The 25,574-nt window shown below is 30.8% G+C and overlaps 3 protein-coding genes across 7 annotated transcripts; 2 read left to right on the top strand and 1 right to left on the bottom strand.

Annotated features, from left to right (window-relative positions):
- Positions 1–230: 230 nt before the first annotated feature.
- LOC100801007 (beta-amyrin 28-monooxygenase) lies at positions 231–3,126 on the top strand. The gene is made up of 4 exons (XM_003525274.4): positions 231–848; positions 1,223–1,641; positions 2,298–2,485; positions 2,623–3,126. Exons 1-4 carry the CDS (start codon positions 307–309, stop codon positions 2,920–2,922), a joined length of 1,449 nt encoding a protein of 482 aa, XP_003525322.1. The 5' UTR covers positions 231–306; the 3' UTR covers positions 2,923–3,126.
- A 5,786-nt stretch (positions 3,127–8,912) lies between these two features.
- On the top strand, positions 8,913–14,560 carry LOC100800465 (probable serine/threonine-protein kinase PBL17). Of its 4 annotated transcripts, none has more exons than XM_014775850.3 (6): positions 8,913–9,339; positions 9,423–9,691; positions 10,698–10,833; positions 11,864–12,000; positions 12,657–12,783; positions 13,772–14,560. In XM_014775850.3, the coding sequence occupies exons 1-6, from the start codon at positions 9,264–9,266 to the stop codon at positions 14,167–14,169; spliced, it is 1,143 nt and encodes a 380-aa protein (XP_014631336.1). In that variant the 5' UTR covers positions 8,913–9,263; the 3' UTR covers positions 14,170–14,560. The 4 variants fall into 4 exon arrangements, with proteins under 4 accessions (XP_014631336.1, XP_006580500.1, XP_014631337.1 ...); XM_006580437.4 differs by having other exon boundaries at positions 12,660–12,783; XM_014775851.3 differs by having other exon boundaries at positions 8,950–9,339; positions 9,426–9,691.
- A 724-nt stretch (positions 14,561–15,284) lies between these two features.
- On the bottom strand, positions 15,285–21,417 carry LOC100799938 (26S proteasome regulatory subunit RPN13). 2 transcript variants are annotated; one of them, XM_026128520.2, is made up of 15 exons: positions 21,231–21,417; positions 21,000–21,059; positions 20,546–20,638; positions 20,392–20,451; positions 19,519–19,557; positions 19,364–19,438; positions 19,206–19,272; positions 18,094–18,175; positions 17,766–17,834; positions 16,942–17,057; positions 16,831–16,854; positions 16,237–16,331; positions 16,087–16,164; positions 15,942–15,996; positions 15,285–15,528 (listed from the first exon to the last, which is right to left on the bottom strand). In XM_026128520.2, exons 2-15 carry the CDS (start codon positions 21,036–21,038, stop codon positions 15,386–15,388), a joined length of 1,035 nt encoding a protein of 344 aa, XP_025984305.1. In that variant the 5' UTR covers positions 21,039–21,059; positions 21,231–21,417; the 3' UTR covers positions 15,285–15,385. The 2 variants fall into 2 exon arrangements, with proteins under 2 accessions (XP_025984305.1, XP_003525320.1); XM_003525272.5 differs by lacking the exon at positions 17,766–17,834 and having other exon boundaries at positions 21,231–21,413.
- Positions 21,418–25,574: the final 4,157 nt, after the last annotated feature.

Raw genomic sequence — 25,574 nt, forward strand, 5'->3', positions numbered from 1 at the left:
TAGCCCCTCAAGTAAGATTACATAATTAAGTGAAAAATACTCGCGAGTCCCTACCAAAAAAAGCTCCTTAAAATACATAAATCTATCAAAAAGCTCACATCTTTTAATAAATAATTTTCTATATGAAAAAAGATTAAACTACTATTAATCATTTGATGTATCTGTTCACATTGCGCACCCCGTAACATTGTGCTTATAAATTGGCATGCCACTGCACCAGTACTGTGAGTTAAAAACATTATAAGAAGGCTCATTTATCACTAACAAAGCAAAGCTAATCAACAAACTGGGACTCACACGAAAAGCATGGACCATAATAACTTGTACCTCTCCCTCCTTCTCCTCTTCGTTTCTTTCGTGACCCTCTCCCTCTTCTTCCTCTTCTACAAACACAGGTCTCCATTCGTGGCCCCGAACCTGCCACCTGGAGCAACCGGTTACCCGGTGATCGGGGAGAGCCTGGAGTTCCTGTCAACAGGATGGAAGGGTCATCCGGAGAAGTTCATCTTCGACCGGATGATCAGGTACTCCTCCCAACTGTTCAAGACCTCCATCTTCGGGGAACCCGCGGTCATATTCTGTGGGGCCACCTGCAACAAGTTCTTGTTCTCTAACGAGAACAAGCTTGTTGCAGCGTGGTGGCCCAACAGCGTCAACAAGGTGTTCCCCTCCACGCTTCAGAGCAACTCCAAAGAAGAGTCCAAAAAGATGAGGAAGTTGCTCCCTCAGTTCCTCAAGCCCGAGGCTCTCCAACGCTACGTTGGCATCATGGACACCATCGCTCAAAACCACTTCGCTTCCCTTTGGGACAACAAGACGGAACTCACCGTCTATCCCTTGGCTAAGAGGTCATACATTCATTCATTAATAATCATATATATATATGTCCACAAATTTAGATTTTGTTCTTTAAATATATAATACTAAAAACACATAAATATTGTTTTTAAGTTTTGTTCATGTTAATAACCATGGTTTTCAGTTGTATTGTGCAACTAGAAATGCAATATTACAAATTTTGCCGTTTACACAATCACACATTCCACTAATGCATCGGTGATCATAATCGTTTTTTTTTGTGTGTGTGTGTGTATGCAACAAGCTAGTTTCAAACCTATCATCACTAGACTGATTTTAGTAGATTAATCACAATTCAAGTACCTTGTAATCAATTAATTAAAGTGCATGAGTTAATTGATTTTATGCATATGCTTAAGTACAGGTACACGTTCTTGTTGGCTTGTCGTTTGTTTATGAGCGTTGAGGATGTGAATCACGTAGCAAAATTTGAGAACCCTTTTCACCTGTTGGCGTCTGGAATCATATCAGTGCCTATTGATCTTCCTGGAACGCCGTTCAACAAAGCAATCAAGGCAGCAAACGCAATCAGGAAGGAACTGTTAAAGATCATTAGACAGAGGAAGGTTGATTTAGCTGAAGGAAAAGCTTCACCAACACAAGACATTTTATCTCACATGTTGTTAACATGCAATGAGAATGGACAATTCATGAATGAATTGGATATTGCCGACAAGATTCTTGGCCTTTTGATTGGAGGCCATGACACTGCTAGTGCTGCATGCACTTTCATTGTCAAATATCTTGCTGAACTCCCTCACATTTATGATAGTGTCTATCAAGGTGAGTCTATCGTTAAATTTTTGTGTTGATTTTGCTTGTTAAAAAGTTAATATCAATACTTAAAGTCAAACTTTTTTCTGAATTATCTTTAAAAAAGTATTTAAAGTCAACTATCAAGTCTACAAGTCCAAATCTTCGTGATTTCAATTCCTCTTAACGTACGTCAAACTACACCGATTTTCACATGCATGATTCGGCTGACGTTTGAATTACGAACTAGTCTAGCTCCTAAATAAATTATCAAGGCTGACCTCATCATTTATGCGGTTGATTGTTGCTCTAATTTCGTGCTATTTTTGTCAAAATTTGAAAGAATCCCACTTCATGCAACAAGCTAGTCAAGCATATTATTATTTTATTAATAATATAATTATATATTTTTTATTGAAAATATAGTAAAACTTACCTTTTTAAATACAATTCCACAAGAAACCTTTCTTTTAGGACACTTCATCCTGAAATGAACATTTTATAAGAATTGATGAATAACTAGGTTAAGCCCAAAACTATATAAAAATACAGTTTTAAACATTATTGTGTTAAGAATTGTCTAAGACGGTATTTGTTTATAAAATAAAATAAATATTTTAATATATATGCCGTGATTCTCGATGATATATACTTATTCGTGCTTCGTTTTTGTGTAATGTGTTTAGAACAAATGGAAATCGCAAAATCGAAATTGCCCGGAGAGTTATTGAATTGGGATGATATCAACAGGATGAAGTATTCTTGGAATGTAGCTTGTGAAGTAATGAGAATCGCTCCTCCACTTCAAGGAGGTTTTAGGGAAGCTATCAATGACTTTATTTTCAATGGCTTCTCAATTCCAAAGGGATGGAAGGTAAGGAAATTGATGAAGATGAGTTTTATATGACATCCAACAATCCTTATTATAGAATTAGATGAAAATGATATCCAACATATGTTCTGCTATTTATTTTGATGTCACTTAATTTGGTTCTTTTGCTATGTGTGTAGTTGTATTGGAGTGCAAATTCAACACATAAAAATCCGGAATACTTTCCAGAGCCAGAGAAATTCGATCCAACTAGATTCGAAGGACAAGGGCCAGCTCCTTTTACTTTTGTACCATTTGGTGGAGGACCAAGGATGTGCCCCGGAAAAGAGTATGCTCGATTGGAAATATTGGTTTTCATGCACAACCTAGTGAAGAGGTTTAAGTGGGAAAAATTGATTCCAGATGAGAAGATTATCGTTGATCCCTTGCCCGTACCTGCAAAGAACCTCCCAATTCGTCTTCATCCTCACAAACCCTGAAAACATGTTTTATTTGAATCAGCACACTTATACAAGTCATGTGTGCTATCAATCTATTATATACATACATACAATACATATATTGCCCAAATGTTTTCTCTCGCTTATATTTATTCATTTACAGTTTATGTTGTATCGATCGATCCTTTCTTGTATTCAAGGGACTTATTATAAATAAAATAGCCACACAACTTCTTTTCCAAATGTTTTTGTGTAGACCAAATTTACAAATGTGACTTGCAGAAAGATTGTATGGTCGCATGTGATTGGCACGCATCTTTCTCGAATTGAATGATTACTTTACAAAACATGATTTTTGTTACCTGTCCTAATTATTCAATGCATCGCAAGTGAACATTGTTTTGTATAAAGCATCAATTACTGGGTTGATGAGATAATTTGCATTTTACCTTTCTATATTGTATCAACTTCGTAATTACACTTGGGGTTTCCACTTTCACTGTAGTGTTTGTCTTGTCGGTTTGTTTCTTTAACAGAAAAAAACAAAAAAAAGTTTATCTTTTATAAAAGTAAACCTAGCCTTAAAAGTTAAAAGGGAGGAATAGGTATGGAAATTAAATCTGATTCTATGGACATATATATGTCTAAATGATAATTAAGAAAATAAAGTTTTAAGTAGGTTTAGGTTTGATTCAAGTTTTCCCAATTTGCAAGAGTAAGGACTAGTTTATCAAGTAAGGCTCTCCGTAAAACTGAGACTTTAAGCGAAAGTATTAAAAAAAACTTTTTATTTTTAAATGTGTAATTTATTGATAAATACGTTCTTGAGACATGAAATTATAAAATTTAGTCCTCAAAAGTGTAAAAAATGTGACAAATATATTCGATCGTTAACTTTTGTCTGTCATCGTTAATAAAATAGCCAACATGATATTGATGGACGAATTTTTATTGAGATGATTATCAACGTGATCATTTCTAATTATCAATATAGGAACATATGTGTCATATAATATTTTCTTAACTTTTTTTCTTCCCACTCTTTGGAAATAGGAATGGATAAATAGTCATTTTTGTCTCCTGAATGTATAATTCGCTGATAAATGTGTTTCTGAAAAAAAAAATATAAAATTTAGTTTCCAAAAGTGTAAAAAGTGTGACAAATATATCTTGGTCATTAACTTTCAACCATCATCAATTCATCGTTAATAAAATAGTCAAGATTCGAAAAAGTGAAATATGTCATATATTTATCTTTTATTTATAGTAGATTGTGAGTAATTATTATAATTTGAAAAAAAAATTATAATGATTGATACACTGTTATAATGTTTATTTTGGTAGACTATTATAATGTTTATTTTGTATAATTTCTATTGTGACAGATAAATTATGGCTGAAAATCAATATTATCGTTATTATTATGTTTATTTTAAATTATGTTTGTCAATATATATTTTTTAAGTGGTTATTGTAATGTTATGCTTGTAACGATAAAAAATGACAAAAATTTACTCTAAAATTATATTTTACCTTTAAATTAAACGAAATTTCAGGTTTAACAAATTAGTCCAATAAAAAATTACTAACATTTTCATCCAATAATGATAATTTATTGGCATTTTGGTCCAATGGAATGTACTGGCATTTAGGTTCAAAAAAATTACTGACATTTTTCTCTAATAAAAAAATATTGACATTTTCATCCAACAAAAAATTACTGACATTTACGTTCAAAAATAATATTTTATTAATACTTTCGTCCAATCCAGTCAACATGATCACATTAACAAACATTTCAGTGACAAATTCGTCCCTCTGTGCCATGTAAGCTATTTTATTAACGGTGACATATGGAAGTTAACAGTCAAATATATTTGACGCACTTTTAACACTTTCGATGACTAAATTTTATATTTTTATCTTTCAAATACGCATTTTTCAGGAAATTACATATTTAGAAAAAAAAATCACTATTTATCCAAATCTTAATGTATGATCATAATAAGAATATATAAGAGAACCCACTAGGGTTGGAGGATTGGAGTAAATGCATGAAAACTTTTTTTCATATCCGGTCTTCATGACATAAAAAGATGTATGAAAACTCAAGTTAATTGTTATTATAGTCAAAGTTGTACACAAAAAAAAAAATTAGGATAAGACAAAAAAAATGAGAGAACTAAAGAAATTTGAAGAGAAATTACTAAGATTGAAGTTTTGTAAAATAAATAGAAAAAAAAATTATTTTCAAACTTTGGAAATTGTCAATAGTAATTATGAAGAATGCAAACCTAGATTTCACTTTCAAAATTGTTCACTTTAATATTTTTTTACTTCTTAAATATTACGTATATAGTAGGTAAATAATTAGAAGAAAATTTTTATTGTTCATACTGATATATTAATTTTATCTTATTTGAATAAAATTATCTTCTTTTCTTCTAATCTATACAAATTAAAATATTTATTAAAAAATTAATTCATTAAGTAAATTTCAGTATATTGAATTAATATTAGCTGGTTATTAATGCTCAATACGACGCTAAGAGCTTCCGTGGAAACGCCAATGGCAACAACTTTAATCGTGTTTTATCCTTTTGAATGTTAGGTAGACATAGGAGATAATAATTATCAGATTCAACTCAGATGTTGGATCAACTCATTGGTTCAAGAACCAGAACATTCAATCAGTCCAAACCACCAAGCATTTGGATTGAATGCGCATATGATCTGATTTGACCCTACCTTTACCCGACGATCCGTTGATTCAATGATGTAATTTTTTTGTATTTATTTTTTAAATAAATATATATATATATATATATATATATATATTATTTACAATTGAACAATATCAGTTATGAAAAAAAAATTTAATTTATATCTTATAATTATATTATTTATATATTTATTTATCTTTTTACGAGAAATAATCATATCTTACTATTTGATACAATAAAAATGTTGTCACTTTTAATTTGATTTATTTTCGGTGATTTATATTGCTATTTATTAATAAAACTTGTATTTATCATATCTCATCTAGTAAATTTATTAGTCTGGAAAATAATTATTCTTTATTTTAAGTAAAATAAGTTTTGTAAGAGTTTATTCACTTCATTAAATATATATATATATATTATAGTTTTAATAAATAGATTATTTAAATCATATCTGTCCGTGTATGCATAATTTTGAAAAGATGTGTTGCTCAAGATTTTATTTTAAAATAAGTTCAAAACTTGTCTTCTAAATATGTTAAATTCTGTTAATATAGATTTGGTCATGTAGGTGAATTAATGGGTTTTTTTCCCCTAAATATACTTTCTCTTTTTTTATTTTTTTCTAATTTACATTATTTTACAATTTAATTCCCAATATATATTACTTGGGACTTTCTCTTTCCTTTTTATTTTTTTAATTTAAAATATTATAAAATATAAATATTATATTATATAATTTTTTTTAATTGGTTTTAAAATTACTTATTTATTAAATTAAATTTTATATTTTTTTTATTTTTTTAAAGAAAAAGTATACAAATAAAGAAAAATAAAAAAATTGGATAAAATTAGAATATATATTTTTAGTTATTTTGTATGTACTTTTATAGTTAAATTTATGTGTTGTTGATATCTTTTTGTTATGTTTGTTAATTAAAAAATAAGAAAATTAGTTAGTAGTATTAAAATAAACTAAAAAATACAATAAAAAATAATTGATACATCTATCTTATACCATAAATATAAAATTTCAAAGAATAATAACTGCTATATTGAAAATATCTTTATAAATATTTATTGAAAATATCTTTAAATAAAAATATCTTTAAAAATATTTATTTAACCGTTATTTTTTGCTTAATTGATAAGAATTGATTTTTTTTATTACTTATGTCTTGCAGATATGAAAAGAAAATATTAAAATATGTAAAAGATACGATAACGGTTGAATATAAGCTATTTTTAATAATAAAAATATATTAAAAATATCTTTAAAGATATTTAATTAGCAATTATTTTTTGTTGTCACCCGAATGTTGGCAAGAATATGAACGAAATAAGTGGGGTGGGGTCATGATCCAAAGAGAAAGAGGATGACAAAGCGTCGTCCTATTTCAACTAGCATTCCTAATGAGATGGACGAAAAATAAATGAACGAAAAAGTAGAAAAAAAATGTGAAATTTGCCGATAACATGATCATTACAGAAACAATTGTCCTAATATATCTTCATCTTAAATTTTTCTATAAATGAGTTGTTAAATAAAAAGTCTTCTTATTTTTAATTAAATCTAATCACATAAACAAACTAATTATATTTAGTAATATAATTATATTAAAAATAATTATATTAGAAAATTCAGATTTTAAATAAAAATATTCACCTAAAAAATATGTTAAGTAAATTAAATAATAAAACAAAAATAATTATATTTAATAATATCATTTTCTTTTAAAAAATTAAAAAACAAAATTATAAAATTTAATTTAATAAATAAGTAATTTTAAAACCAATTAAAAAAATTGTATAATATAATATTTATATTTTATAATATTTTAAATTAAAAAAAATAAAAAAGAGAGAAAAAGTCCCGTGTATATTGGGTATTAAATTGCAAAGTAGTATAAATTGAGAAAAAGTAAAAGAGAAAATATGTATTTACGAAAAAAAACATATTCCGTTCACGGTTAATCTATAGGTACCCCAGACATTGTATGGTATTTACACGTATAAGTAGATGGAAAAAAATATTAATTAAATTTGTTAACAAAAAATTAATCAAATTAAAAAAATTATATGTAAGATTTTAAAAAATAATTTAATCAATGAAAAATTAAAATACATGTAAAACTTATTATATTTTCATTCAATCATATTTTTTGTATAATGGAAAAATATTAATTTTAAGCAATGATTTTTGAAATTATACGTGTTTGAATCGTTTGATAATTTTTAATTTGGTCTTTGAATTGTTTTTTATTTGGTCATTGGATTCATATTTATTTTTAATTGAATTCTTTCATCTAAGCATTGTTAGAAAAAATTAACCATCTAAATTAGTTGTTTGAGTTTGCAACAAAGTTGTTGCAAGGTGAAGTTTTTAAAGACTTGTAAAATAATAGTTGAGTTAAATGGACATCCAGATATGACAATTGAAAATATGGACCCTATAAATAAGAGAATATTAATTTGGAGAAGTGAGAAAATTGATTTGAAAATGTGAGAATACTTAACGTAGATTGACATATGTGGCAATATTGGGTATGATTTGAGGTCTCTGAAGTTAATTTTCCATAATGATGGATAGATGAAAAGATTCAATTAAAAATAAGATAAGATTAAAAAAAATAATTCAAAAAATTAATTTAAAGTTGTCAAATTTACGCATTAATTTAACCAAACAAAAAATAAATTTTGTTTTTGTTGCATCAAAAGTTTAGATGAGTTACACACTCATTGACAATGGAATTAAACTCGTGTCCTTATACAACATGAGTTTATTTATTATCGATTCGATCAACATTTGCTTGAAAAAAAGAATAAATGATCAATTTCATCCCAAGACTTTACCCTCACGATCAATTTAGTCATTATATTATGAAAATGATTAATGTAGTTCACAATTTTGCTAATGTACTAACAATTTAACCATACCATCAAGTTTACTTTGTTTCCATTAATGTGTTCGATGACATAGCACGTGAAAGACAACATGACAAATTCACGTAATGAAAGTTAAAGCCATGTACTAGATCAAGTATGTCTAGATCAAATTGTCAAATGAAGTATATGTTTTTTTTACCTTATCGTTAGTTGACGAAGAACATTTCTTACACACGTAGATTTATTATGTCATCGAGGACATCCTACATTCACACTAAATATTAACAAAAATATAGAAAAATTAATAGTATAACTAAATTCTCGGTATAATTATGGAATTGTGAACTAAATTAATTATTTTTACGGTACAAGAATGAAATTATATTTATAGAGTGGAGGGACAAAATTGATCATTAAAAAAAAAAAAAACTGATGCTAGCATGCGTGACGGAAATGGCAAGGATGAAAATAGTGTAGAGTTTGGGGGTATTTTGTGCAACAGAGAAGGGACCAAAACGAAAGAAGATTAGAGCCCTTAGTTTGGCGCTTTCTACGCCCATCGGTGAACCCAACGCCATTGAACTTTGAATCATTATTCACTCGTTTCAGTCAAACCTTTATCTCTCTCTTTCTTTCTTCAAATTCAACTTGCAATTCCAATTCCTGGGGAGTTGGTTCCATTTTCCGACGAACCATCTCAAATCCACCGCCACATAATGTAACTGTATGCGAATGCGAATGTGAACGCGGTTTCGATTTAGATCCAGATTCATGGGGATTTGCTTTAGCATTGAAGACCAAAACCACCTTTCCATCTCCGATTCCAACGCGAAGCCTAAACCTGCAGGTAACTTCAATTTCCGATTCGATCCGAACCGTTTTCTTTGCATTCATCGATTAACGTTAGTCGTCGTATGAAAATTTGATCAGTAGGTCATGAATCTGGCGCTCCATTGGCTTCCATGAACATCAAAGATCTCCGCGAAGGTGCTGGATACAGCAATGTGGATATTTTTACCTACGAGGAGCTTAGGCTCGCGACGAAGCACTTTCGGCCCGATTTCATCTTGGGAGAAGGAGGCTTCGGAGTTGTATATAAAGGCGTCATAGACCATAGCGTGAGGTCGGGTTACAAGTCCACTGAAGTCGCCATTAAGGAACTTAATCGCGAAGGATTTCAAGGCGATAGGGAATGGCTCGTACGTAACTCACTTTTCCCTACTTCTCTTGTAACATCCAACTCATTTTAATGCACAGTTAACTGCCATTGGACATTTTAACTAATGAGGTCGTGACATATTAATCACCTCTGATGTATATTTAATTATAAAATATTAGTTAAAGAATTAAAAAAAAAGAAATTATTTATTGTGAAAATCATACAAAAGTAAAAATAAAAAAACAAACAATGAAGAGTGTAATTTTTCGCCACCCAATAAAATCATTTATACTTTTAAGTTACTTAACCAGTCCCTTTACTGGTTAGCATTTGCCTTGACTTTACTAATGCCATAAGTACATATCGATAATTGTGTGCGCACATTCATTTATTATTAACCACTTGTTAGGTAAAGTTAATTCACCGTTATAAGTACATCTTAATAATCTCATGAAACTATTAAACACTTGTAAGACATATTTAACCATTAGTGATGCAAGTACACAGTGATAATTATATAGACACGTTCATTTACTCTTAACTTCCTGTGAGATAAAGTTAATCACCATTAGACATTTCTATAATCTTAAGACATTTTAACCATTTGTGCCGCAAGTACAAATTGATAATTGTATACAATTACTTCTATTTTTTATTAACCACTGTTTAACCATATTAGCATGGGTTAACCTAGTGTGATGGGTAGAAACTGGGTAGAGAATCTCAGCGGTACATTTATGATTTATCATTATTCTATCTAAATTGTTTCTGAGAACATGGTAGCTAAATATTCCCAACATATTATGTAAGGTAGGTATTGTATGATTGTTTGGTTTCCCGTTAATGTACGAAAACAAATGGTGTACAGATATACAGTCAGGAGTTGAGAAGAGGAAATAATGGATCATTTGTTGTTGAGCATTCTATTTGTTGAATTTGATTTGGTGTTTGAACAATGAGAATAGACAGTTAGAGTGGAAAGGAGTTTATGCAAGTGAAAAGTAGACAGGACCGAACTTAGCTGCATGGTTTTGTTTCCTTTGCAGGCGGAAGTTAACTATTTAGGTCAATTCAGTCACCCAAATCTGGTGAAGCTCATTGGATATTGCTGTGAGGACGACCACCGGTTATTGGTCTATGAATACATGGCAAGTGGGAGCTTGGAGAAACATCTTTTTCGCAGTAAGCTTTGCATGAAATTTGCAAATGTATCTAATTTTGAATTTTTAAATTGGACCAAGGTTATATGTACAGGAATCAGATTATTCTCATAACCAATGTTATATGTAATTGGGTTTGTACCTTATCATGTTATTTACTAAGGCCTACATATTTATCTATTTATCTGAAAGACTAGCTCAACTTCTGGATTGGAGGCAGGAAGCCTTCTTTGAGCTTCAAAATGGTGTACAGTGTACTCCACCTTCCTGTCCTCCCTCTCTGCCCATCTCTCCCTTTTATGTAGGTGGCTGTTTCTCAAATGTAGTTTGCTTGGGGGCACCGAAGGTCCCAAATTTGTTAACGCCTTTAGTATATTATCCTTTAACCTTGTGCATGATACTGGAGTATTTGGCCTTTTGCATATGTCTTCTATATGGCTTTTAGCATGATGGGTTAGTTATATGACCAAACAAAATGTTGAAAAAACTTATCCATTTGTAAATGTTCTTTTTTAAATTTAACTTGCTAGTAATTAAATGGTTTAATTATTCATTTAGTCCTTTATAATTTTTAAATTTATTTCTTTTAGTTCTTATAGTTAATAAATGGATATTTTAATCCTGAAATTTATTAAGTGAATTTTTTAGTTTTTCAAGTATATATTTTAATTTTTAAAAGGTTCATGTCGTTAAATTTTTTTAAGTTCGTTAGTTAAAAAAATTTAATGGCAAGAAGCTCTTGAAAATTAAAATGTAAATTTTAGGACTAAAAAATCTACTTATTAACTATAAGAATTAAAAAGGATAAATGAGTAATTAAATCTAATCAAATAAAGCTCCCAGTCATGTCATCAATTCATGTAATGAGTGTCCCATCTTTCGTCAAAGCTTCCTTTTGACATGGAAACCTTGAATAAACTCTTTATTCTTACCATTTAATTCCTTAAGTGCATTGCATAGGCCAATGTATCTAAAAACTAAAAAGAAAAAAACTGGTAAGGAAATTGTCTCTACTTTACCATCCTAACCATCACATTGTTTATTGATGCTAGGAGTGGGCTCAACATTGACTTGGTCAAAAAGAATGAAGATTGCTTTACATGCTGCAAGGGGACTCGCTTTTCTTCATGGTGCAGAAAGGCCTATTATATATCGTGATTTCAAGACTTCAAATATCTTGCTAGATGCGGTTTGTTGTCTTCTATCGTATTCTGGAAAACTAAGTTTTTGTTATCAGCTTTTTACTAGAGACAGATTTGTAGCTTTCTCAAAGCGAGCTTCTTTTGTTTAAACATTAGTAGTTATTTTTTGCTTCTGCAAAATTTGAAAGGAAAAAGAAACTGCTTTGATCTTCCATAAATATCTTTCCTAACTATTCAACCTGACTTACTACCAAGAATTTTAAAAAGACCTGGTATAAAATTTTATTTTAACATCTTTATGGTGCTCAGTTAATGGTTTCTTTAGAGGGGTTTCAAGTTTCAATAGCCATAATGCAGAGAGATGGATGACCGTTGCTTAGTTGATATGTCTTTGTTTCAATGCGTGGTTTGTATTTTCTTGATTCTTTTTGGAGGATTCTTATCCTCAGCTGCTTATTTCTCTATTTTCCTTTTCTAGCAAAATTTATTATTTTGCTGATTTGATAAAGACTGTCATAATCTCATTGGAAATCTTCCGACAAAGTATTTTCCTTTTCTAAAAAGAAAATTTGAAAAGAGTAAAGTAGAAAAACAGGCCTTGATTTTATAAAAATGTGTACTTGTGTGCCTCTATAAAACAAGTGAATTTAATTAAGGTATATAAACCTAGATTTCTGCTATATAATAAAGGTATATAAACCAGCAGGATTTCAACGCGAAGCTTTCAGACTTTGGCCTTGCAAAGGATGGTCCGATGGGGGACCAAACCCATGTTTCAACACGAGTAATGGGCACATATGGATATGCTGCTCCTGAGTATGTCATGACTGGTGAGTTACTCAAAGCTATTGATGCTGATTTTTTTCCTTTCATTTTTCTAATTTCTCAGAAATATGGATTTATCATAAATGATAAAAAAAGTGCAATTCTCTTTTTTTTTTATGTAATTTACACAATTGTGAATTGACATAAACAACTGTTATTAGACATGCTGAGCCGTTTTCTGCATGTTGTTGGAAATGAAAGCCTGCATGTATTGCATTAACATATTCGACATATTAGAAACAAGTATGTCAATTCCTATATTCTAGATTTCTGTCCGTGGTTGGAGTTTAATGACAAATTAGAAATTTAGAATTGGTATGATATTTATGTGTGATATGTGAACTTTTTTTCTTTGAGGTCATAATATATCATAAGTTCTGCTTTTGGATTCCATTTTTCTTTATCTAGATAAGCATTTTAATGATAAGTGAAAAGGTGGAAGTAGCATTCCACCAAGTACTCGGAGACGTAATAAATATTAGGATTAAATATATTTTTTAGTCTTTAATAAATAAATTGTTTCCTTTTGGTCCCTCATGGAAATGTGTCATTTGTTATCCCTATTTTTCCATACATGAGAAACCAAAAGTAGACAATTATTTATGAAAGACAAGAATCACATGACATTTTTATAAATAAGGGACCAAAAAGTAGACAGATTGATTTTTGAGGGACTAGAAACAATTTTATCTTATTTGTATGTAAGAACTAAAAACATATTTAGTGCTTTATTTCGTTCATTCAGAGTGTGAGGGGGTGACCCTTGGCAACAAGGTTGCTGCCTTGTGAACCTAACAAGTGTAAGCCCTGTGCACTTGACTGTCCTTTTTTATTTCTAACTTTTGGTATATATTAACTATTTATGGTGTAGGAAACCTACATTTATTCTTGTTGATAGTCCTTTCAATCTTAAACTGATGATCAAGCCACTATGTTAACAGTTACGTATGAGTGATTACATCTGTTAACTAACCGGATTGTCATTATGATCAGGGCATTTGACAGCTAGAAGTGATGTGTATGGTTTTGGGGTGGTGCTGCTTGAAATGCTTATTGGTAGAAGAGCATTAGACAAGAGCAGGCCCAGCCGAGAGCACAACTTGGTTGAGTGGGCCCGTCCACTACTGAATCATAACAAAAAGCTTTTGAAAATTCTAGACCCAAAACTAGAGGGGCAATATTCAAGTAAAACGGCATTGAAGGTGGCCCATTTAGCATACCAGTGTCTTAGCCAAAACCCGAAAGGTAGACCACTAATGAGCCAGGTTGTTGAAATTCTCGAAAACTTTCAGTCAAAGGGGGAAAATGAGGAAGATCAAATGCTTCAAACTGGCGATACCAGTATAACCCTTTATGAGGTTCCTAAGGGCAGCAATGGCACTCCAACTTAGGGCTAAAACCAAACTACAAATGACGACGAGGTTTACAGGAGCAAAGGTTGGTGAGAAAAGAAAAAAGCTGAAGCCAGCCTTCAAAAGACTCTAATTTATGTAGTTCCTTCACCTATGTTTGTGCCCGAGATAAGTCTTCTTCCAGAAGTTGAAGTTTCACCAATGTGGATGGCAATTAAAATTTGTACAAAATGTTAACAGGTGGATCCGGTCGGTGTTTCCAGATGTGTGTTTGCTTTGAGCAGAATTGGCGAAGGCAATTATGTGGCTTAAGCATTCTCTGTTGTTTTTTATTCCAATTTTGAGTTGCTGTTTATTGGAGTATTCAACAGAGTTATTGTAAAACATTCTTTAAACTACTTTCTGCATTCGGTATGCATTCAATTAAGCATCTTGTGCGTCTAATCAATAGTGAGGATGTTAATAGATTACACGAATTGTTAACGAACTCACATATAACATTTTAGTTTAAGTTAGTTTATACTTAATTGTTTTAAAAGTTTAATTAAACGTTATACTTATAGGTCATTTAAAAGTCATTGATGAATGTGATCATCTGTAACCTACTTCTCGGGCTTCGGCAACCTTGCTCAACGCTTTCAAGTATACTGATCGCGAAATAATGGTTGTATGGAGTGACTGATTTGCATTCATCTTGGTTTTCTGCAAATTTTTCAAATGCAGAGACCAATCCCAAGTGCTCAAAATTAGACCATTTCAATTTCCACATTTTTTTTAATGACAACCGCGTTTCAACACTTCTCTGTTAACTTTTCCAAAATCGAATTATATTCGATTCCAACGAAAACAAAAACAAAAACAAAATAGTTAAATACAGGCACCAAGTTGCTTATACGCAATTCAGATATAACGAAAACATTTTTCCAAGTTTATGCACCAAAATGCATCATCAATCGAAACTCATTATGTGACTCAATGCACTTTGAGCAATAACCTAATGAGAAGCATTGGTTATTATAGAGATTATAAATTATAAACATTTTGAAGGAAAGGGAAACAAATGGCTTGGCCTTTATTGATCAATAATTCAACGTATAACCTTAAAAGATCTCAAATAATATTTGTACTTTTTTCTCACTGCATTTTAAATTTCCTTTTTCAAGCAGAAAATGTGTCGGATAAAATAAAAATAAAAATAAAAACATGAGATGTTTCTTGTATCTATAGAAAAAAGAACAATGCTGAACGAACCACGCTACTGAGATTCATCCATTGGGTCATGACGGTTACAAGATTGAGATCTCAAATCCTGATCATCTTGCCTAGCCTCTTCAGACTCAACCGACTTGGAAACAGAATCCTCAAGAGCCTCAAGAAAAGACAAAACTGTGAACTTGTCTGCCAAGAAAGAAAAAAAAAGTCAATATTAAATCATCAAACCAATAATCTGATAATAGTTTCTAACATTTTTTGTCATTTTGTGTCCTTTCCAGAAACACATGAAATAGTAAAAATACCAATTTCATATGAGACTACCATGCATCAGACGTTTAAACCCTAAAAGGATAATTCCCTTTTCCCACTATACCACCCACTCCAAACTTGCGAAATTTTTTTGTACTGAAACCCCTAACAAACCAAATAGAAAAAGGGAATAAAGGGAAAAAAACATCAGCATCCATTATACAACAAGCTAGATGTCATACAACAAGCTAGATGAGAGAAGAAACAACTACTGTGGGCATTAAAAACACTAGTATAGAACTCAATAATACTTGGGGTAGACTAAAGACTAAGAAAGTACTACTCACATTTACTTGGATCAATTCCAAATTGAGACAAGTCTATCTGTCCCGTTCGAAGTACCTATAGCAATAAATAAATACATAAAAACCTTTATTAAGTATATTTTGAAAAGAAATGTTAAATAAGAGTAGTGAGGCACTGCATTCTCACATAAGTAAACGAATCTACTTGCTGACGGAAAGGTGGGCTCTGCAACAACTCCAATATCTCTTCTGGAGACCATTTACCCTACATCAAAGAATATTGCATGAATCTGTAAATGAAAGAATACTAAAACTTAATCTCCACATTGACATATACCTCAGGTAAGTAGGGAGCTAAACGCTGCTCCAAAGGTAACATGTCCATCAATGGCATTATTAGATCAGGCTTCAATATATCTCCGAGTCCCAAGCCTAATAAAAAAATACAAGAAAATTGTCAATGTAGATTTATATTTTATGAACATGTTGCCCCAAAATAAGATGAAAAAAAATCTAACTTATTCCACCTCATCATGAGACAGTTTTGTATGTGGATGGCTTAAGTTTTCAAAGAATACAATGAAAATCAAAAAGCATGATACCAGCAATGAAACTAGCAATAAACATGCTTGGATATTATAATAATGCACCCACATATTAGACAATGACTCCCCCTGCACCCCAAAAAAACTATCACTCCAGTGGTGAACCAAACATTATTACTCATCACTAAGCAGATAAAATTTCATATCCTGGTTAATTGACATGTATTTCCCCGTCATCGTCATTGTGAAAAATGTACTTCAGTATGGCCTATACAGTCTCTAGTTTGAACTTTGAATGTAATAGCATGCAATATTATCTGTTGACACACATCTTTATTATTGTGTTCATAGATAATCAGGAATGGAATATAGTATCAAATGATTACCTCCATCAGGATCAACAATACTATCTGCAAACATCATCAGAAAAATAACAGGTTACATCTCAACAATTAAAAAGTACATAAAAGATTATCTCTTTCAATTGAACTTATTACCTGCAGGTCCAATGTTACTCAATATTCTTTGGAGATCTTCCAATTTAACCGGACCAGAAGATGTTACATCACTAGTTGCTTCCACACCCAAGTTTGGGATACCTAAGTTTGCAGCTCTTTTTAACAACAAAATTCAATACATTTAGTGTCCAGTTGGCCATAGATAAGAGAAAGCAATAAGAAGGGTCCTTTGATAACAAACCCACCTCCCTAGATGCATGAACACACCAAATAAAATATAAAGAATTGAGATTTTAACAACTTCATAGTTTGTTATACATATGTTTGTATTTAATCACAATCCCAACTATTTATTTTCCAATTAATGGTCATAACTCTACATTTTACCCTATATAAAATGCAACCTTCATTTTAGAGGAACCAAATCTCAAAGGAAGATCGGTCGCAACTCACTACAACCTTAAATAACATCATTTCATGTTTAGAAAAGAAAAATTGAAGATATTTAGCAGTGAGATGAATATGAAGCCATGTGTCATTTAGTACTTAAAACATTGGCTGGCTGAGATGAGACAATTTGCTAATGAAAAGTTTAGTAGTTTAAGACATGACCTTTTCAGGCCTATACTTTCTTTCTCTTCACTAAAGAACCATTTGCTACAGCATATATTACATGCACACCCAATCTACTTGATGTTGGTTCTAAGATCCAGAGTAATGATGATTCTCTTTTCAACTAATTCATTGAACTTGCAAAAGGCAAGGGTACAAAATTCATAGCCATGATTGGGTAGCTCTGTTTTGAATCAATCGGTCTAGCACAAAAAGGATATAAATCCTTCTAAAAAGAAGAGGATACGCACTGAATTCTACAGGCAAAACCACCCATATCAGATTTGGCCAGTGCACAATCTCTAACAGAATGGAGGTATCTAGCAAATGGGTAAAAAATGGGAAGTAAATAAGATAGACAGTACAGAGTGAGAAGATCTGAAAGATTGAATAAACACAGAAAATGCATGAACATGCATTATTTTCCACTTTGATTGAAACTTTACCAGAATTTCATCTACAAGAAGTGCAAATTACCTTTCATCAATTACAAGATTACAAAAAACAAAGAAACAAAACTCATTAATTTTGCAAGTCATAGCATCGGCAAACATTTGAATATCCAAAATACATCAGTACCTGGACGAGATGTCATCCTCTGTCATATCTTCAGAAATTTGAAGTGGAAGGGATCCATCAGGCTCCTCTTCACCAAGCAACTCTGTTAATCAGTATATAGTTGTCTTTTATTTCAAGAGATAAAAGTTTGAAGTATGTTATAAATTTGGCTATTTGCCCATGTCACTCTGAAACGACTGTAGAACTCAACCACATCTAGGAATCAAAACCAAATAAAAGGGTGCCAACTTAAAAAAATTTCAGTAGTGTTCAATAGCTAGAGGGCACCCTCTACATATATAATTAATAACCATAATATTTGGGTTCACCTATTATCCAGTGGACGGATGAAATTTAAGATTCACCCAACTATGTATATGACTACATGTAAGATAATATGGAGCCAACTCAGACTACTTGGTCTTGTAATAATAGCTCCAATAACGAGAAAATATGAGTCACCTTAATCAAAAGGATCAAACAACCCAAACAATAAACAACTGTAAAATGCTTTAGTGTTATATATTCCCATAAAACAATAACAGAATACTAAACAGAAACATCAATCTATTGAAGTGTCTGTGACACATGGATACTTCTAAATATTAGTTGTAGCCATACTGGGTACATACCCTTAGATAATTTTGCTGACTTAATTAATAATTTAATCCTTTTATACATGTTTTTATATTTTTTATAAAACACCCTGCGGTAATGATCCCCAAGTATGTAGAAATTTTGTTGTATCCCATACCCATACCTGTACAGGTACAAGCACCTGTACCTATAACCGTGATAAAAACTAAGAGTCATTTGAAACACATTCAATGGTTTTCATGTATTCTGAAAACTTTTGTCAATAATAGAGTTGAATTACAAAGAAATATGTATACTTCTTGAAAAGAAGTGGTTTCCAATGTATTAAATTTCTCAGATCCAAAAATCAATACAAAGTGAAAGCAAACTCTAATATTTTCTAGAACTATTTAAAATTTGACATAGACAAATGTTATCATGACTACTTTCCTTTCATTTTTATTAGGAACAAAAACCTATTTAACAATGACGTTTAAGCAGAATAGCAGGACTATCCAGTGAAATAAGGCTTAAGCTACCAAGAGGAAGCATCTTACCTAATGGTCTATTAATGTAATCATTCACTGAGCTACACAGTTGTGAATCACCATCAGCATTTGATTCCTAGACACAATGAAGGATCATGTATTAATGTAAGAACTAATCATACAGGTAAGCACTTAGGAGATCAGAGGAAATGAGTAATAAGACCAACCTGCATCCAGAAGAAGAACTTCCTGTCATCGCTATTAAACTTCAGTATGTAAACCCTTCCAGATGTTTGATTAACCTACACAACCAAGAATTAGAGCTGTAAGAATCATCAAACAAATAGTATAACCAAAATGATTGAGAGAAAAGCAATGAAACCTTCTCAAAAATAGCCTCATTGGGAAATATTATCTGATCCTGTGTTAGCTTGGGTCAAGAAAAATCTAGATAAATCCAGCGGGAAGCAACATAACATTTCAAATATCATTATGATTGTGATATGGTATAAAAATAAAGATAATCAGCAGAATAATGCTCAGAAAGGAGCAGGAAGAACAACTCAGAAGACATTAAATTTGAGAATAATAATCAAATTGCACTTTGAATTAAACATGTAGAATAAATGAAAACTCCCGTACCTCCTACACTGGATGAAATGAACTTTGGATTACTTACCTTCTTGGCCAAACTCCGGATAAGTTGGGGTCCCTTTCCCCTGATGAACCGGAGGATTAAGACCAAAAAAATAGACTTTGGATTATTTCATTAAGAACAAACTCAGATAAATATTCACCCAAAAAAAAAACTAGGATTATAAGTTCACAGCTCAATCTCTTGACTTCAGTTATCCATCACTGTTTCCACAAAATGAAATTGGCTTAGTTACAATTGTGGACCACTTACTACCATCATTTGGTGAATTTGCTTCTAGCAGCAGTGTCTGCAATTTATTAAACTTTTTCTACTTATTATTATAATACCTAGGTCAGAGCAATCTTCTCCAACAGTTTCTTAAAGCCTTAGGTTTCTTCTGTCAGAAATTCAACCCCTGAACTTTCTTATATCTATTTCATCAGAATACTCAATCAGCCTCACAAATCAAAACCAGAAAACATTCACTTGAAGAGAATAACAACAAAAGAATCTAGAGAGTACAAAATACTTGCACCAAAAAGGAAGGAACCTAATTGTGCATCCACTTAAATGATGATGACCAAGTGTACAAAATTGAGGAGGGAAAACAAAGGATACATCTTCAACAACATTTTGTGTGCGATCAAGCCACTGAAAATGTACTAATCCCTCCTCACCCTGAAACAGAAGCAAACACTTTAAAAATCCAGTTGCAGTCGTGGGTTTAAAACACAATGAATAATAAAGTATTAGATATGCAAGTAAACCATACCCTAGCAATTCGAACAAGTCCTTTCCGTGTATCGGGAACAACCCTTTTTTCCTCAAGAAACATTTTGCCAGCACGGAACTCCAGCATAACTTCCTGTCAATATATATTTCATCCAATGAAAAAACAGGGGGGAAAACACAATGAAAAAACCCTAACACTTTGATCCCAGATCTCTTTGACTTCATTCATCGAATTCAAAAAAAAAAAAAAATTACCATTAACTTCATATCAAATGGCAAACCATAGGCTTAATGCTATAAACTTTGTAGCACACATATAATAATCTATATTTAAAGTAATGAGGATCCATAATGTTATAAACTTTGTAGCACAGCACTACCATAGGCTTTCTCACAAAATCCAGATTGTGTTAGGCTCAACATAGAGAAAATTTCATGAGCGAATAAAAGGGAGGGAAACATCAACTGAAGACATACAAAGGCATTATTATTACCTGAATTGCTGGAAAAACATCTGCCGAAGACGAACTCATAGCTCCAGATTGCAAACAGAACTACATAACACGAATCATTACAAATAAATTTCAAAAAAACATGCATACATGTATTCTAAATGAATGCATAGTATCCGTTTACTTATGAGCAGCGAAAATAAGTTCAAGTAAAAAATTTAACAGAAAGGCCGCGAAAAAAATAAAACCCTAGAGGAAGAAATGTGTACTTACAAGGGCTTAGTTGATAGTATTAATCAAATCAACGCAACGCAAGAGAAGGGGCAGAAAATTGAAAAGCACAAATCGAGGGTTCCTCTTAATTTATTTTACACTGTTCAGTTCGCTAACGCTTCTTTGCTTTTTCACATTCAACCTTCGTCTTCAAAAATAACTACGGGAATGACATCCTCATCTCATCCACCGCTGTTTTTAATCATTAATTAATTAACTAATTTCCTTTTCTTTTCTAGGAAATAAAATAATAAATGCAGATTTTGTTACCAAAATAAAATAGTGTGATTGAGTTTGAATTTTGTCAAAGTAATTTCATATTTTTTTAAAATAGTGCTAAAATAAAGTAACGTCGTGTTTTTCAGATACAAGAAATCATATATAAAGTGAGTGTAGGAATTATTAAATTAATTTTTAATGAAATTCATATAGTAAAAATGTAAATCTGATATTTATAATCTATAATCTATAATTATATATAATCAGTCCAGAAGTTAGAGAGACACGAATCCTTTCCCGTATTTGAGGGAACTGTACGTCCAATTAAAAAAGTTATAGCCGTTTAATTATTAAATAAATTTTTAATGAAACTCGTATAGTAAAAATGTAAATTTTGTTATCTATGATCTATAATTATATAGAAATTGTTCAGAAGTTAGATAAGGGCACGAATCATTTCTTGTTTCTGAGGCAACTGTAAGTGCAATTAAAAATGTTATAGCCGTTTGATTTTTATGAATTAATCTAAGCTTTCCACATGTTTCTTTCTTCTTCTTTTATTTTTTTACTCGGTTGTTTCTTCCAAATAAAAACGAAAAGCACTTTTCTATGTTTACAAAGTAGGTCATGAGAGAACGACAAGCGTCAGCGGAACAACCTTGTTCATGAAACTCCCTCTCCGCCTACCTGGGGTGGCATGTTTTGTCTAAAGTTTCCATTTGTTTCCGGTGAATGAAATGCAATGAAAGCTTTGACTTCCATCCCATTTCAGATGAAAAAGAGCTAAAATTAGAGAGAGAGAAAGGACCCTATGTACGCACTAGAGGAATGAGAGAGACAACAACATCCCCCTCTAGGCATGGCACCTGCAGGGAGTACTCCCACCCTTCCGTCCCGAATCTTATCCTGTTTTCCTTCCCTGCTTCTTGATGGGGTTATTTTTTGTCTCATTCCCATTCTCCGCTCCCAGCGGGGACATAGTCGGTTCTCAATGTTACAATTTTACAATGATCATAGCAATGGTGAATGGGTTCTCTGCCATTTTTGACATGGTCTTCATTAATTTTATCTAAAGCTTCAATTAAAATTAATAGTTTTTAGGATTATTTTGTATTCAAAATATATAATATACAACAATAATAACAATAATAAATAGAGAAAAGTAGATTTGTATGCCCGAATGCGCATTTTTTTTTTAATAGTGTGAAGACTAAAGAATAAATTATTTTTTTACTTTTCACATTTTAGGCTTAAATTTTTTTAGTTTTTGTTAAGTATAATTTGTCTCAATTATATACTTATGTTAAGGAGATATGAATTTGAGTCTTTTTCAAATAAAAAAAGAAAAATTTTATTTTAAATAATTTAATATCTCTATATCTTTATACCAATAAAAGTTATCTCATATCTTTTATTTTTTAAGAGGTTCCTTATATAAGACAGATAATTCAGTGTTAATTACATAACTCATCCCGATAATTAATCACATCATCTTATCTTGATATGTAACAATAAACTATTATTCTTATTTTAAGGACAACTCTCATATTTATAAAATAATACATCCTTCTTATATTAATTACATTCTTGGTGTTAGCAAATAATATAATAATATTTCACTAAAATATTTATCTGGTTAAATTAAATTCTCTGATTAAATTGTCAAATAAATTATTTTCTTTTGCGATTGGAACACTCGTTTGTGTGTAATCTTATAAGTTCAATACTAAACAGATAGTAAATTAATCATAATTAAATTTCTAATCAAGGTATGCGTCTAGCAACACTTCTTAATATTATTGTCAAACTCTATAGGCTAACACATTTAATGACTTAAAAAAACTATTTTCTTCTTTCATTCAATTGTTTTGGTCAATGTCTTAATTCTATCATGAATTCTTTTTTTATTAATCATTAATTTACAATTATTTAATCATATTCAATATTGATTCAACTAGTGCTCCAAGGCATTAGTTTTCCAAAATTAAAATATAACACATAACTTGTTAATTAGTTAATCTCATGTCAAAGGAAACTATTATATTTTTTTTTTAGAAATTCTTATTGACATATCAAGGTAATATTAACGATTAGGAATTCTAAGTCAGTTCAATTATGACGTCCATATATACATCATCTATATATGCAATTTAGTAAAAGATACCTATTAATCTTTATCCAATAAAGACCATTATATATATATATATATATATATATATATATATATATCCTGATTATTATCAAAAACAATTTAAATTAAAATTATAAAAAATTTATTTATCGTTATTATACTCTTTATCATGATAACATACTTCTAATTTTAATTAAGGACTTGTCAAATTAACAATTTAGTAAAACAATAAATATGATAATGAAATAAAGAACAATTATTTACTAAAATTAATAACATGATGGATTGAATCTTAGACATACATATTTATCCCAAAAAAAACCTCACTACTATTTGGACTCTGAAATGTTATTCTTCTCTTACCAACATTTTGTTTGTGCAATTTAAACCTTTTCCTTTTTTTTTTCATGTAACCACGCATATTGACTCACCGCACACTCTCCGTTTATGATCTTGCAATCTCTACTAAATTTTCCTCACTTTCTTCAAGATATGGTAACTAACTTCCCACATTCGTAACGCTTCAAATTGAAGTGTCACGGGCCTAATTCCACCTAATTTCAAATCGGGTGAAAATCCAAACGAGAAGGACAATGGTAGGGATGAGTAGGCTCTCAAGGTCAGTTTTAAAGTTGACATTTAATTTCATGATTCTACATTCTATTGGACTATCATTTTTCTTAATCAATTTTTCCTTCTAATTTTGCATTGCTTTAATTTGTTCAAAAGTTTTAGATTATCATTATTCTTTTCAATTTATATTTTACATTTATTAAGTACAACATTTTAACATTTTTTTCATTAATGGTAATTACAGGATTTGATTCACATGGGATGCTGTCCATAATACTCCATTTTTATTCTTTAGATTTCTCTTATTTTTCTATTGCTCTCACTAAATTTTAGTCACTTAAATTTCATCATCTTTTCTTTTACTTCCACTTATATATTTGCATCTGCATACTTATAATTTTTTATGTGTGTAGATAAATAGTTGAATTAGAAAAGAGGATGATGATTTAACATTCTTTATCTCTTGATTAAGTAACTAACATTATCTCTTGAATTGAGTAACCATACTTATCTCTTGATTAGGTAACTAACATGACTTCTTGGATTACATAACTGACATTAGTTTTGAAATTGAGTAACCCCCTTATCCATATGTTTGTTGCAGGTAAATTTGAGAAAGAGAGGGTGTGAAGGTAAAAAATGTAGATAAAAATTTAAAGAAAATCAAAGAAAAATAAATGAAGAAATGTGGGTGGCTACTTCTTGAGATCCTTTGCATTGTTAGACACTTAGAAAAAGGGATAAGGGGAGAACATTGCATTCAAGAATAAATCTCAATATCCTTTGTTGCACTTATTCACTTGGGTTCGCTTATGAAAAAGAAAAGAGAAAACTAAAACATCTTTCTCAATCTCAAATTTCAATCAAATACCCAATTCATTGTCAAGGAAACACCTATCGCTTCAATAACCAAACAAATTATTCAGGAAATTTATCTCCCATTTTGTACTAACTTGATATGTTCTCACATTTTAGTGCTCAAACAAACACTTTTCACTTCAGGAATAATTGTGCTTGATGGTTCAAAAGAGAGGATGCACATGTTTTAAGAAGATATGTTAGAAGAAGGTTCATTTGACTCAATTCAGGTATAATGCACATGTTTCTTTTTTTTTCTTTTGATTTTGATTTTATTTTTTTGGTCCTTTCAATAATTAATTTATGCTATGCTCCAATTGTATGGTGGACATATATGATTTATTCTATAAAGTAGCCTTTTCTATTAAATATGAATAGTTGCATACTCACAAATAATATTACTGGTTGGAGAGGAAGGAGGGGGAAGAGATGATTTGATTTGAAAATTTTGTGACAGTAACAGTCATTGTACTTGTTGCATCCTACATTACAACCCAACTCTTGCTACCACCAACGAATCATAGTTAATTTTTATTTGATCTATTGTAGGTGGTATCCACTCC

The sequence above is a fragment of the Glycine max genome, chromosome 5 (genome assembly GCF_000004515.6).
Source record: "Glycine max cultivar Williams 82 chromosome 5, Glycine_max_v4.0, whole genome shotgun sequence".
Taxonomy (NCBI): Eukaryota; Viridiplantae; Streptophyta; class Magnoliopsida; order Fabales; family Fabaceae; genus Glycine; species Glycine max.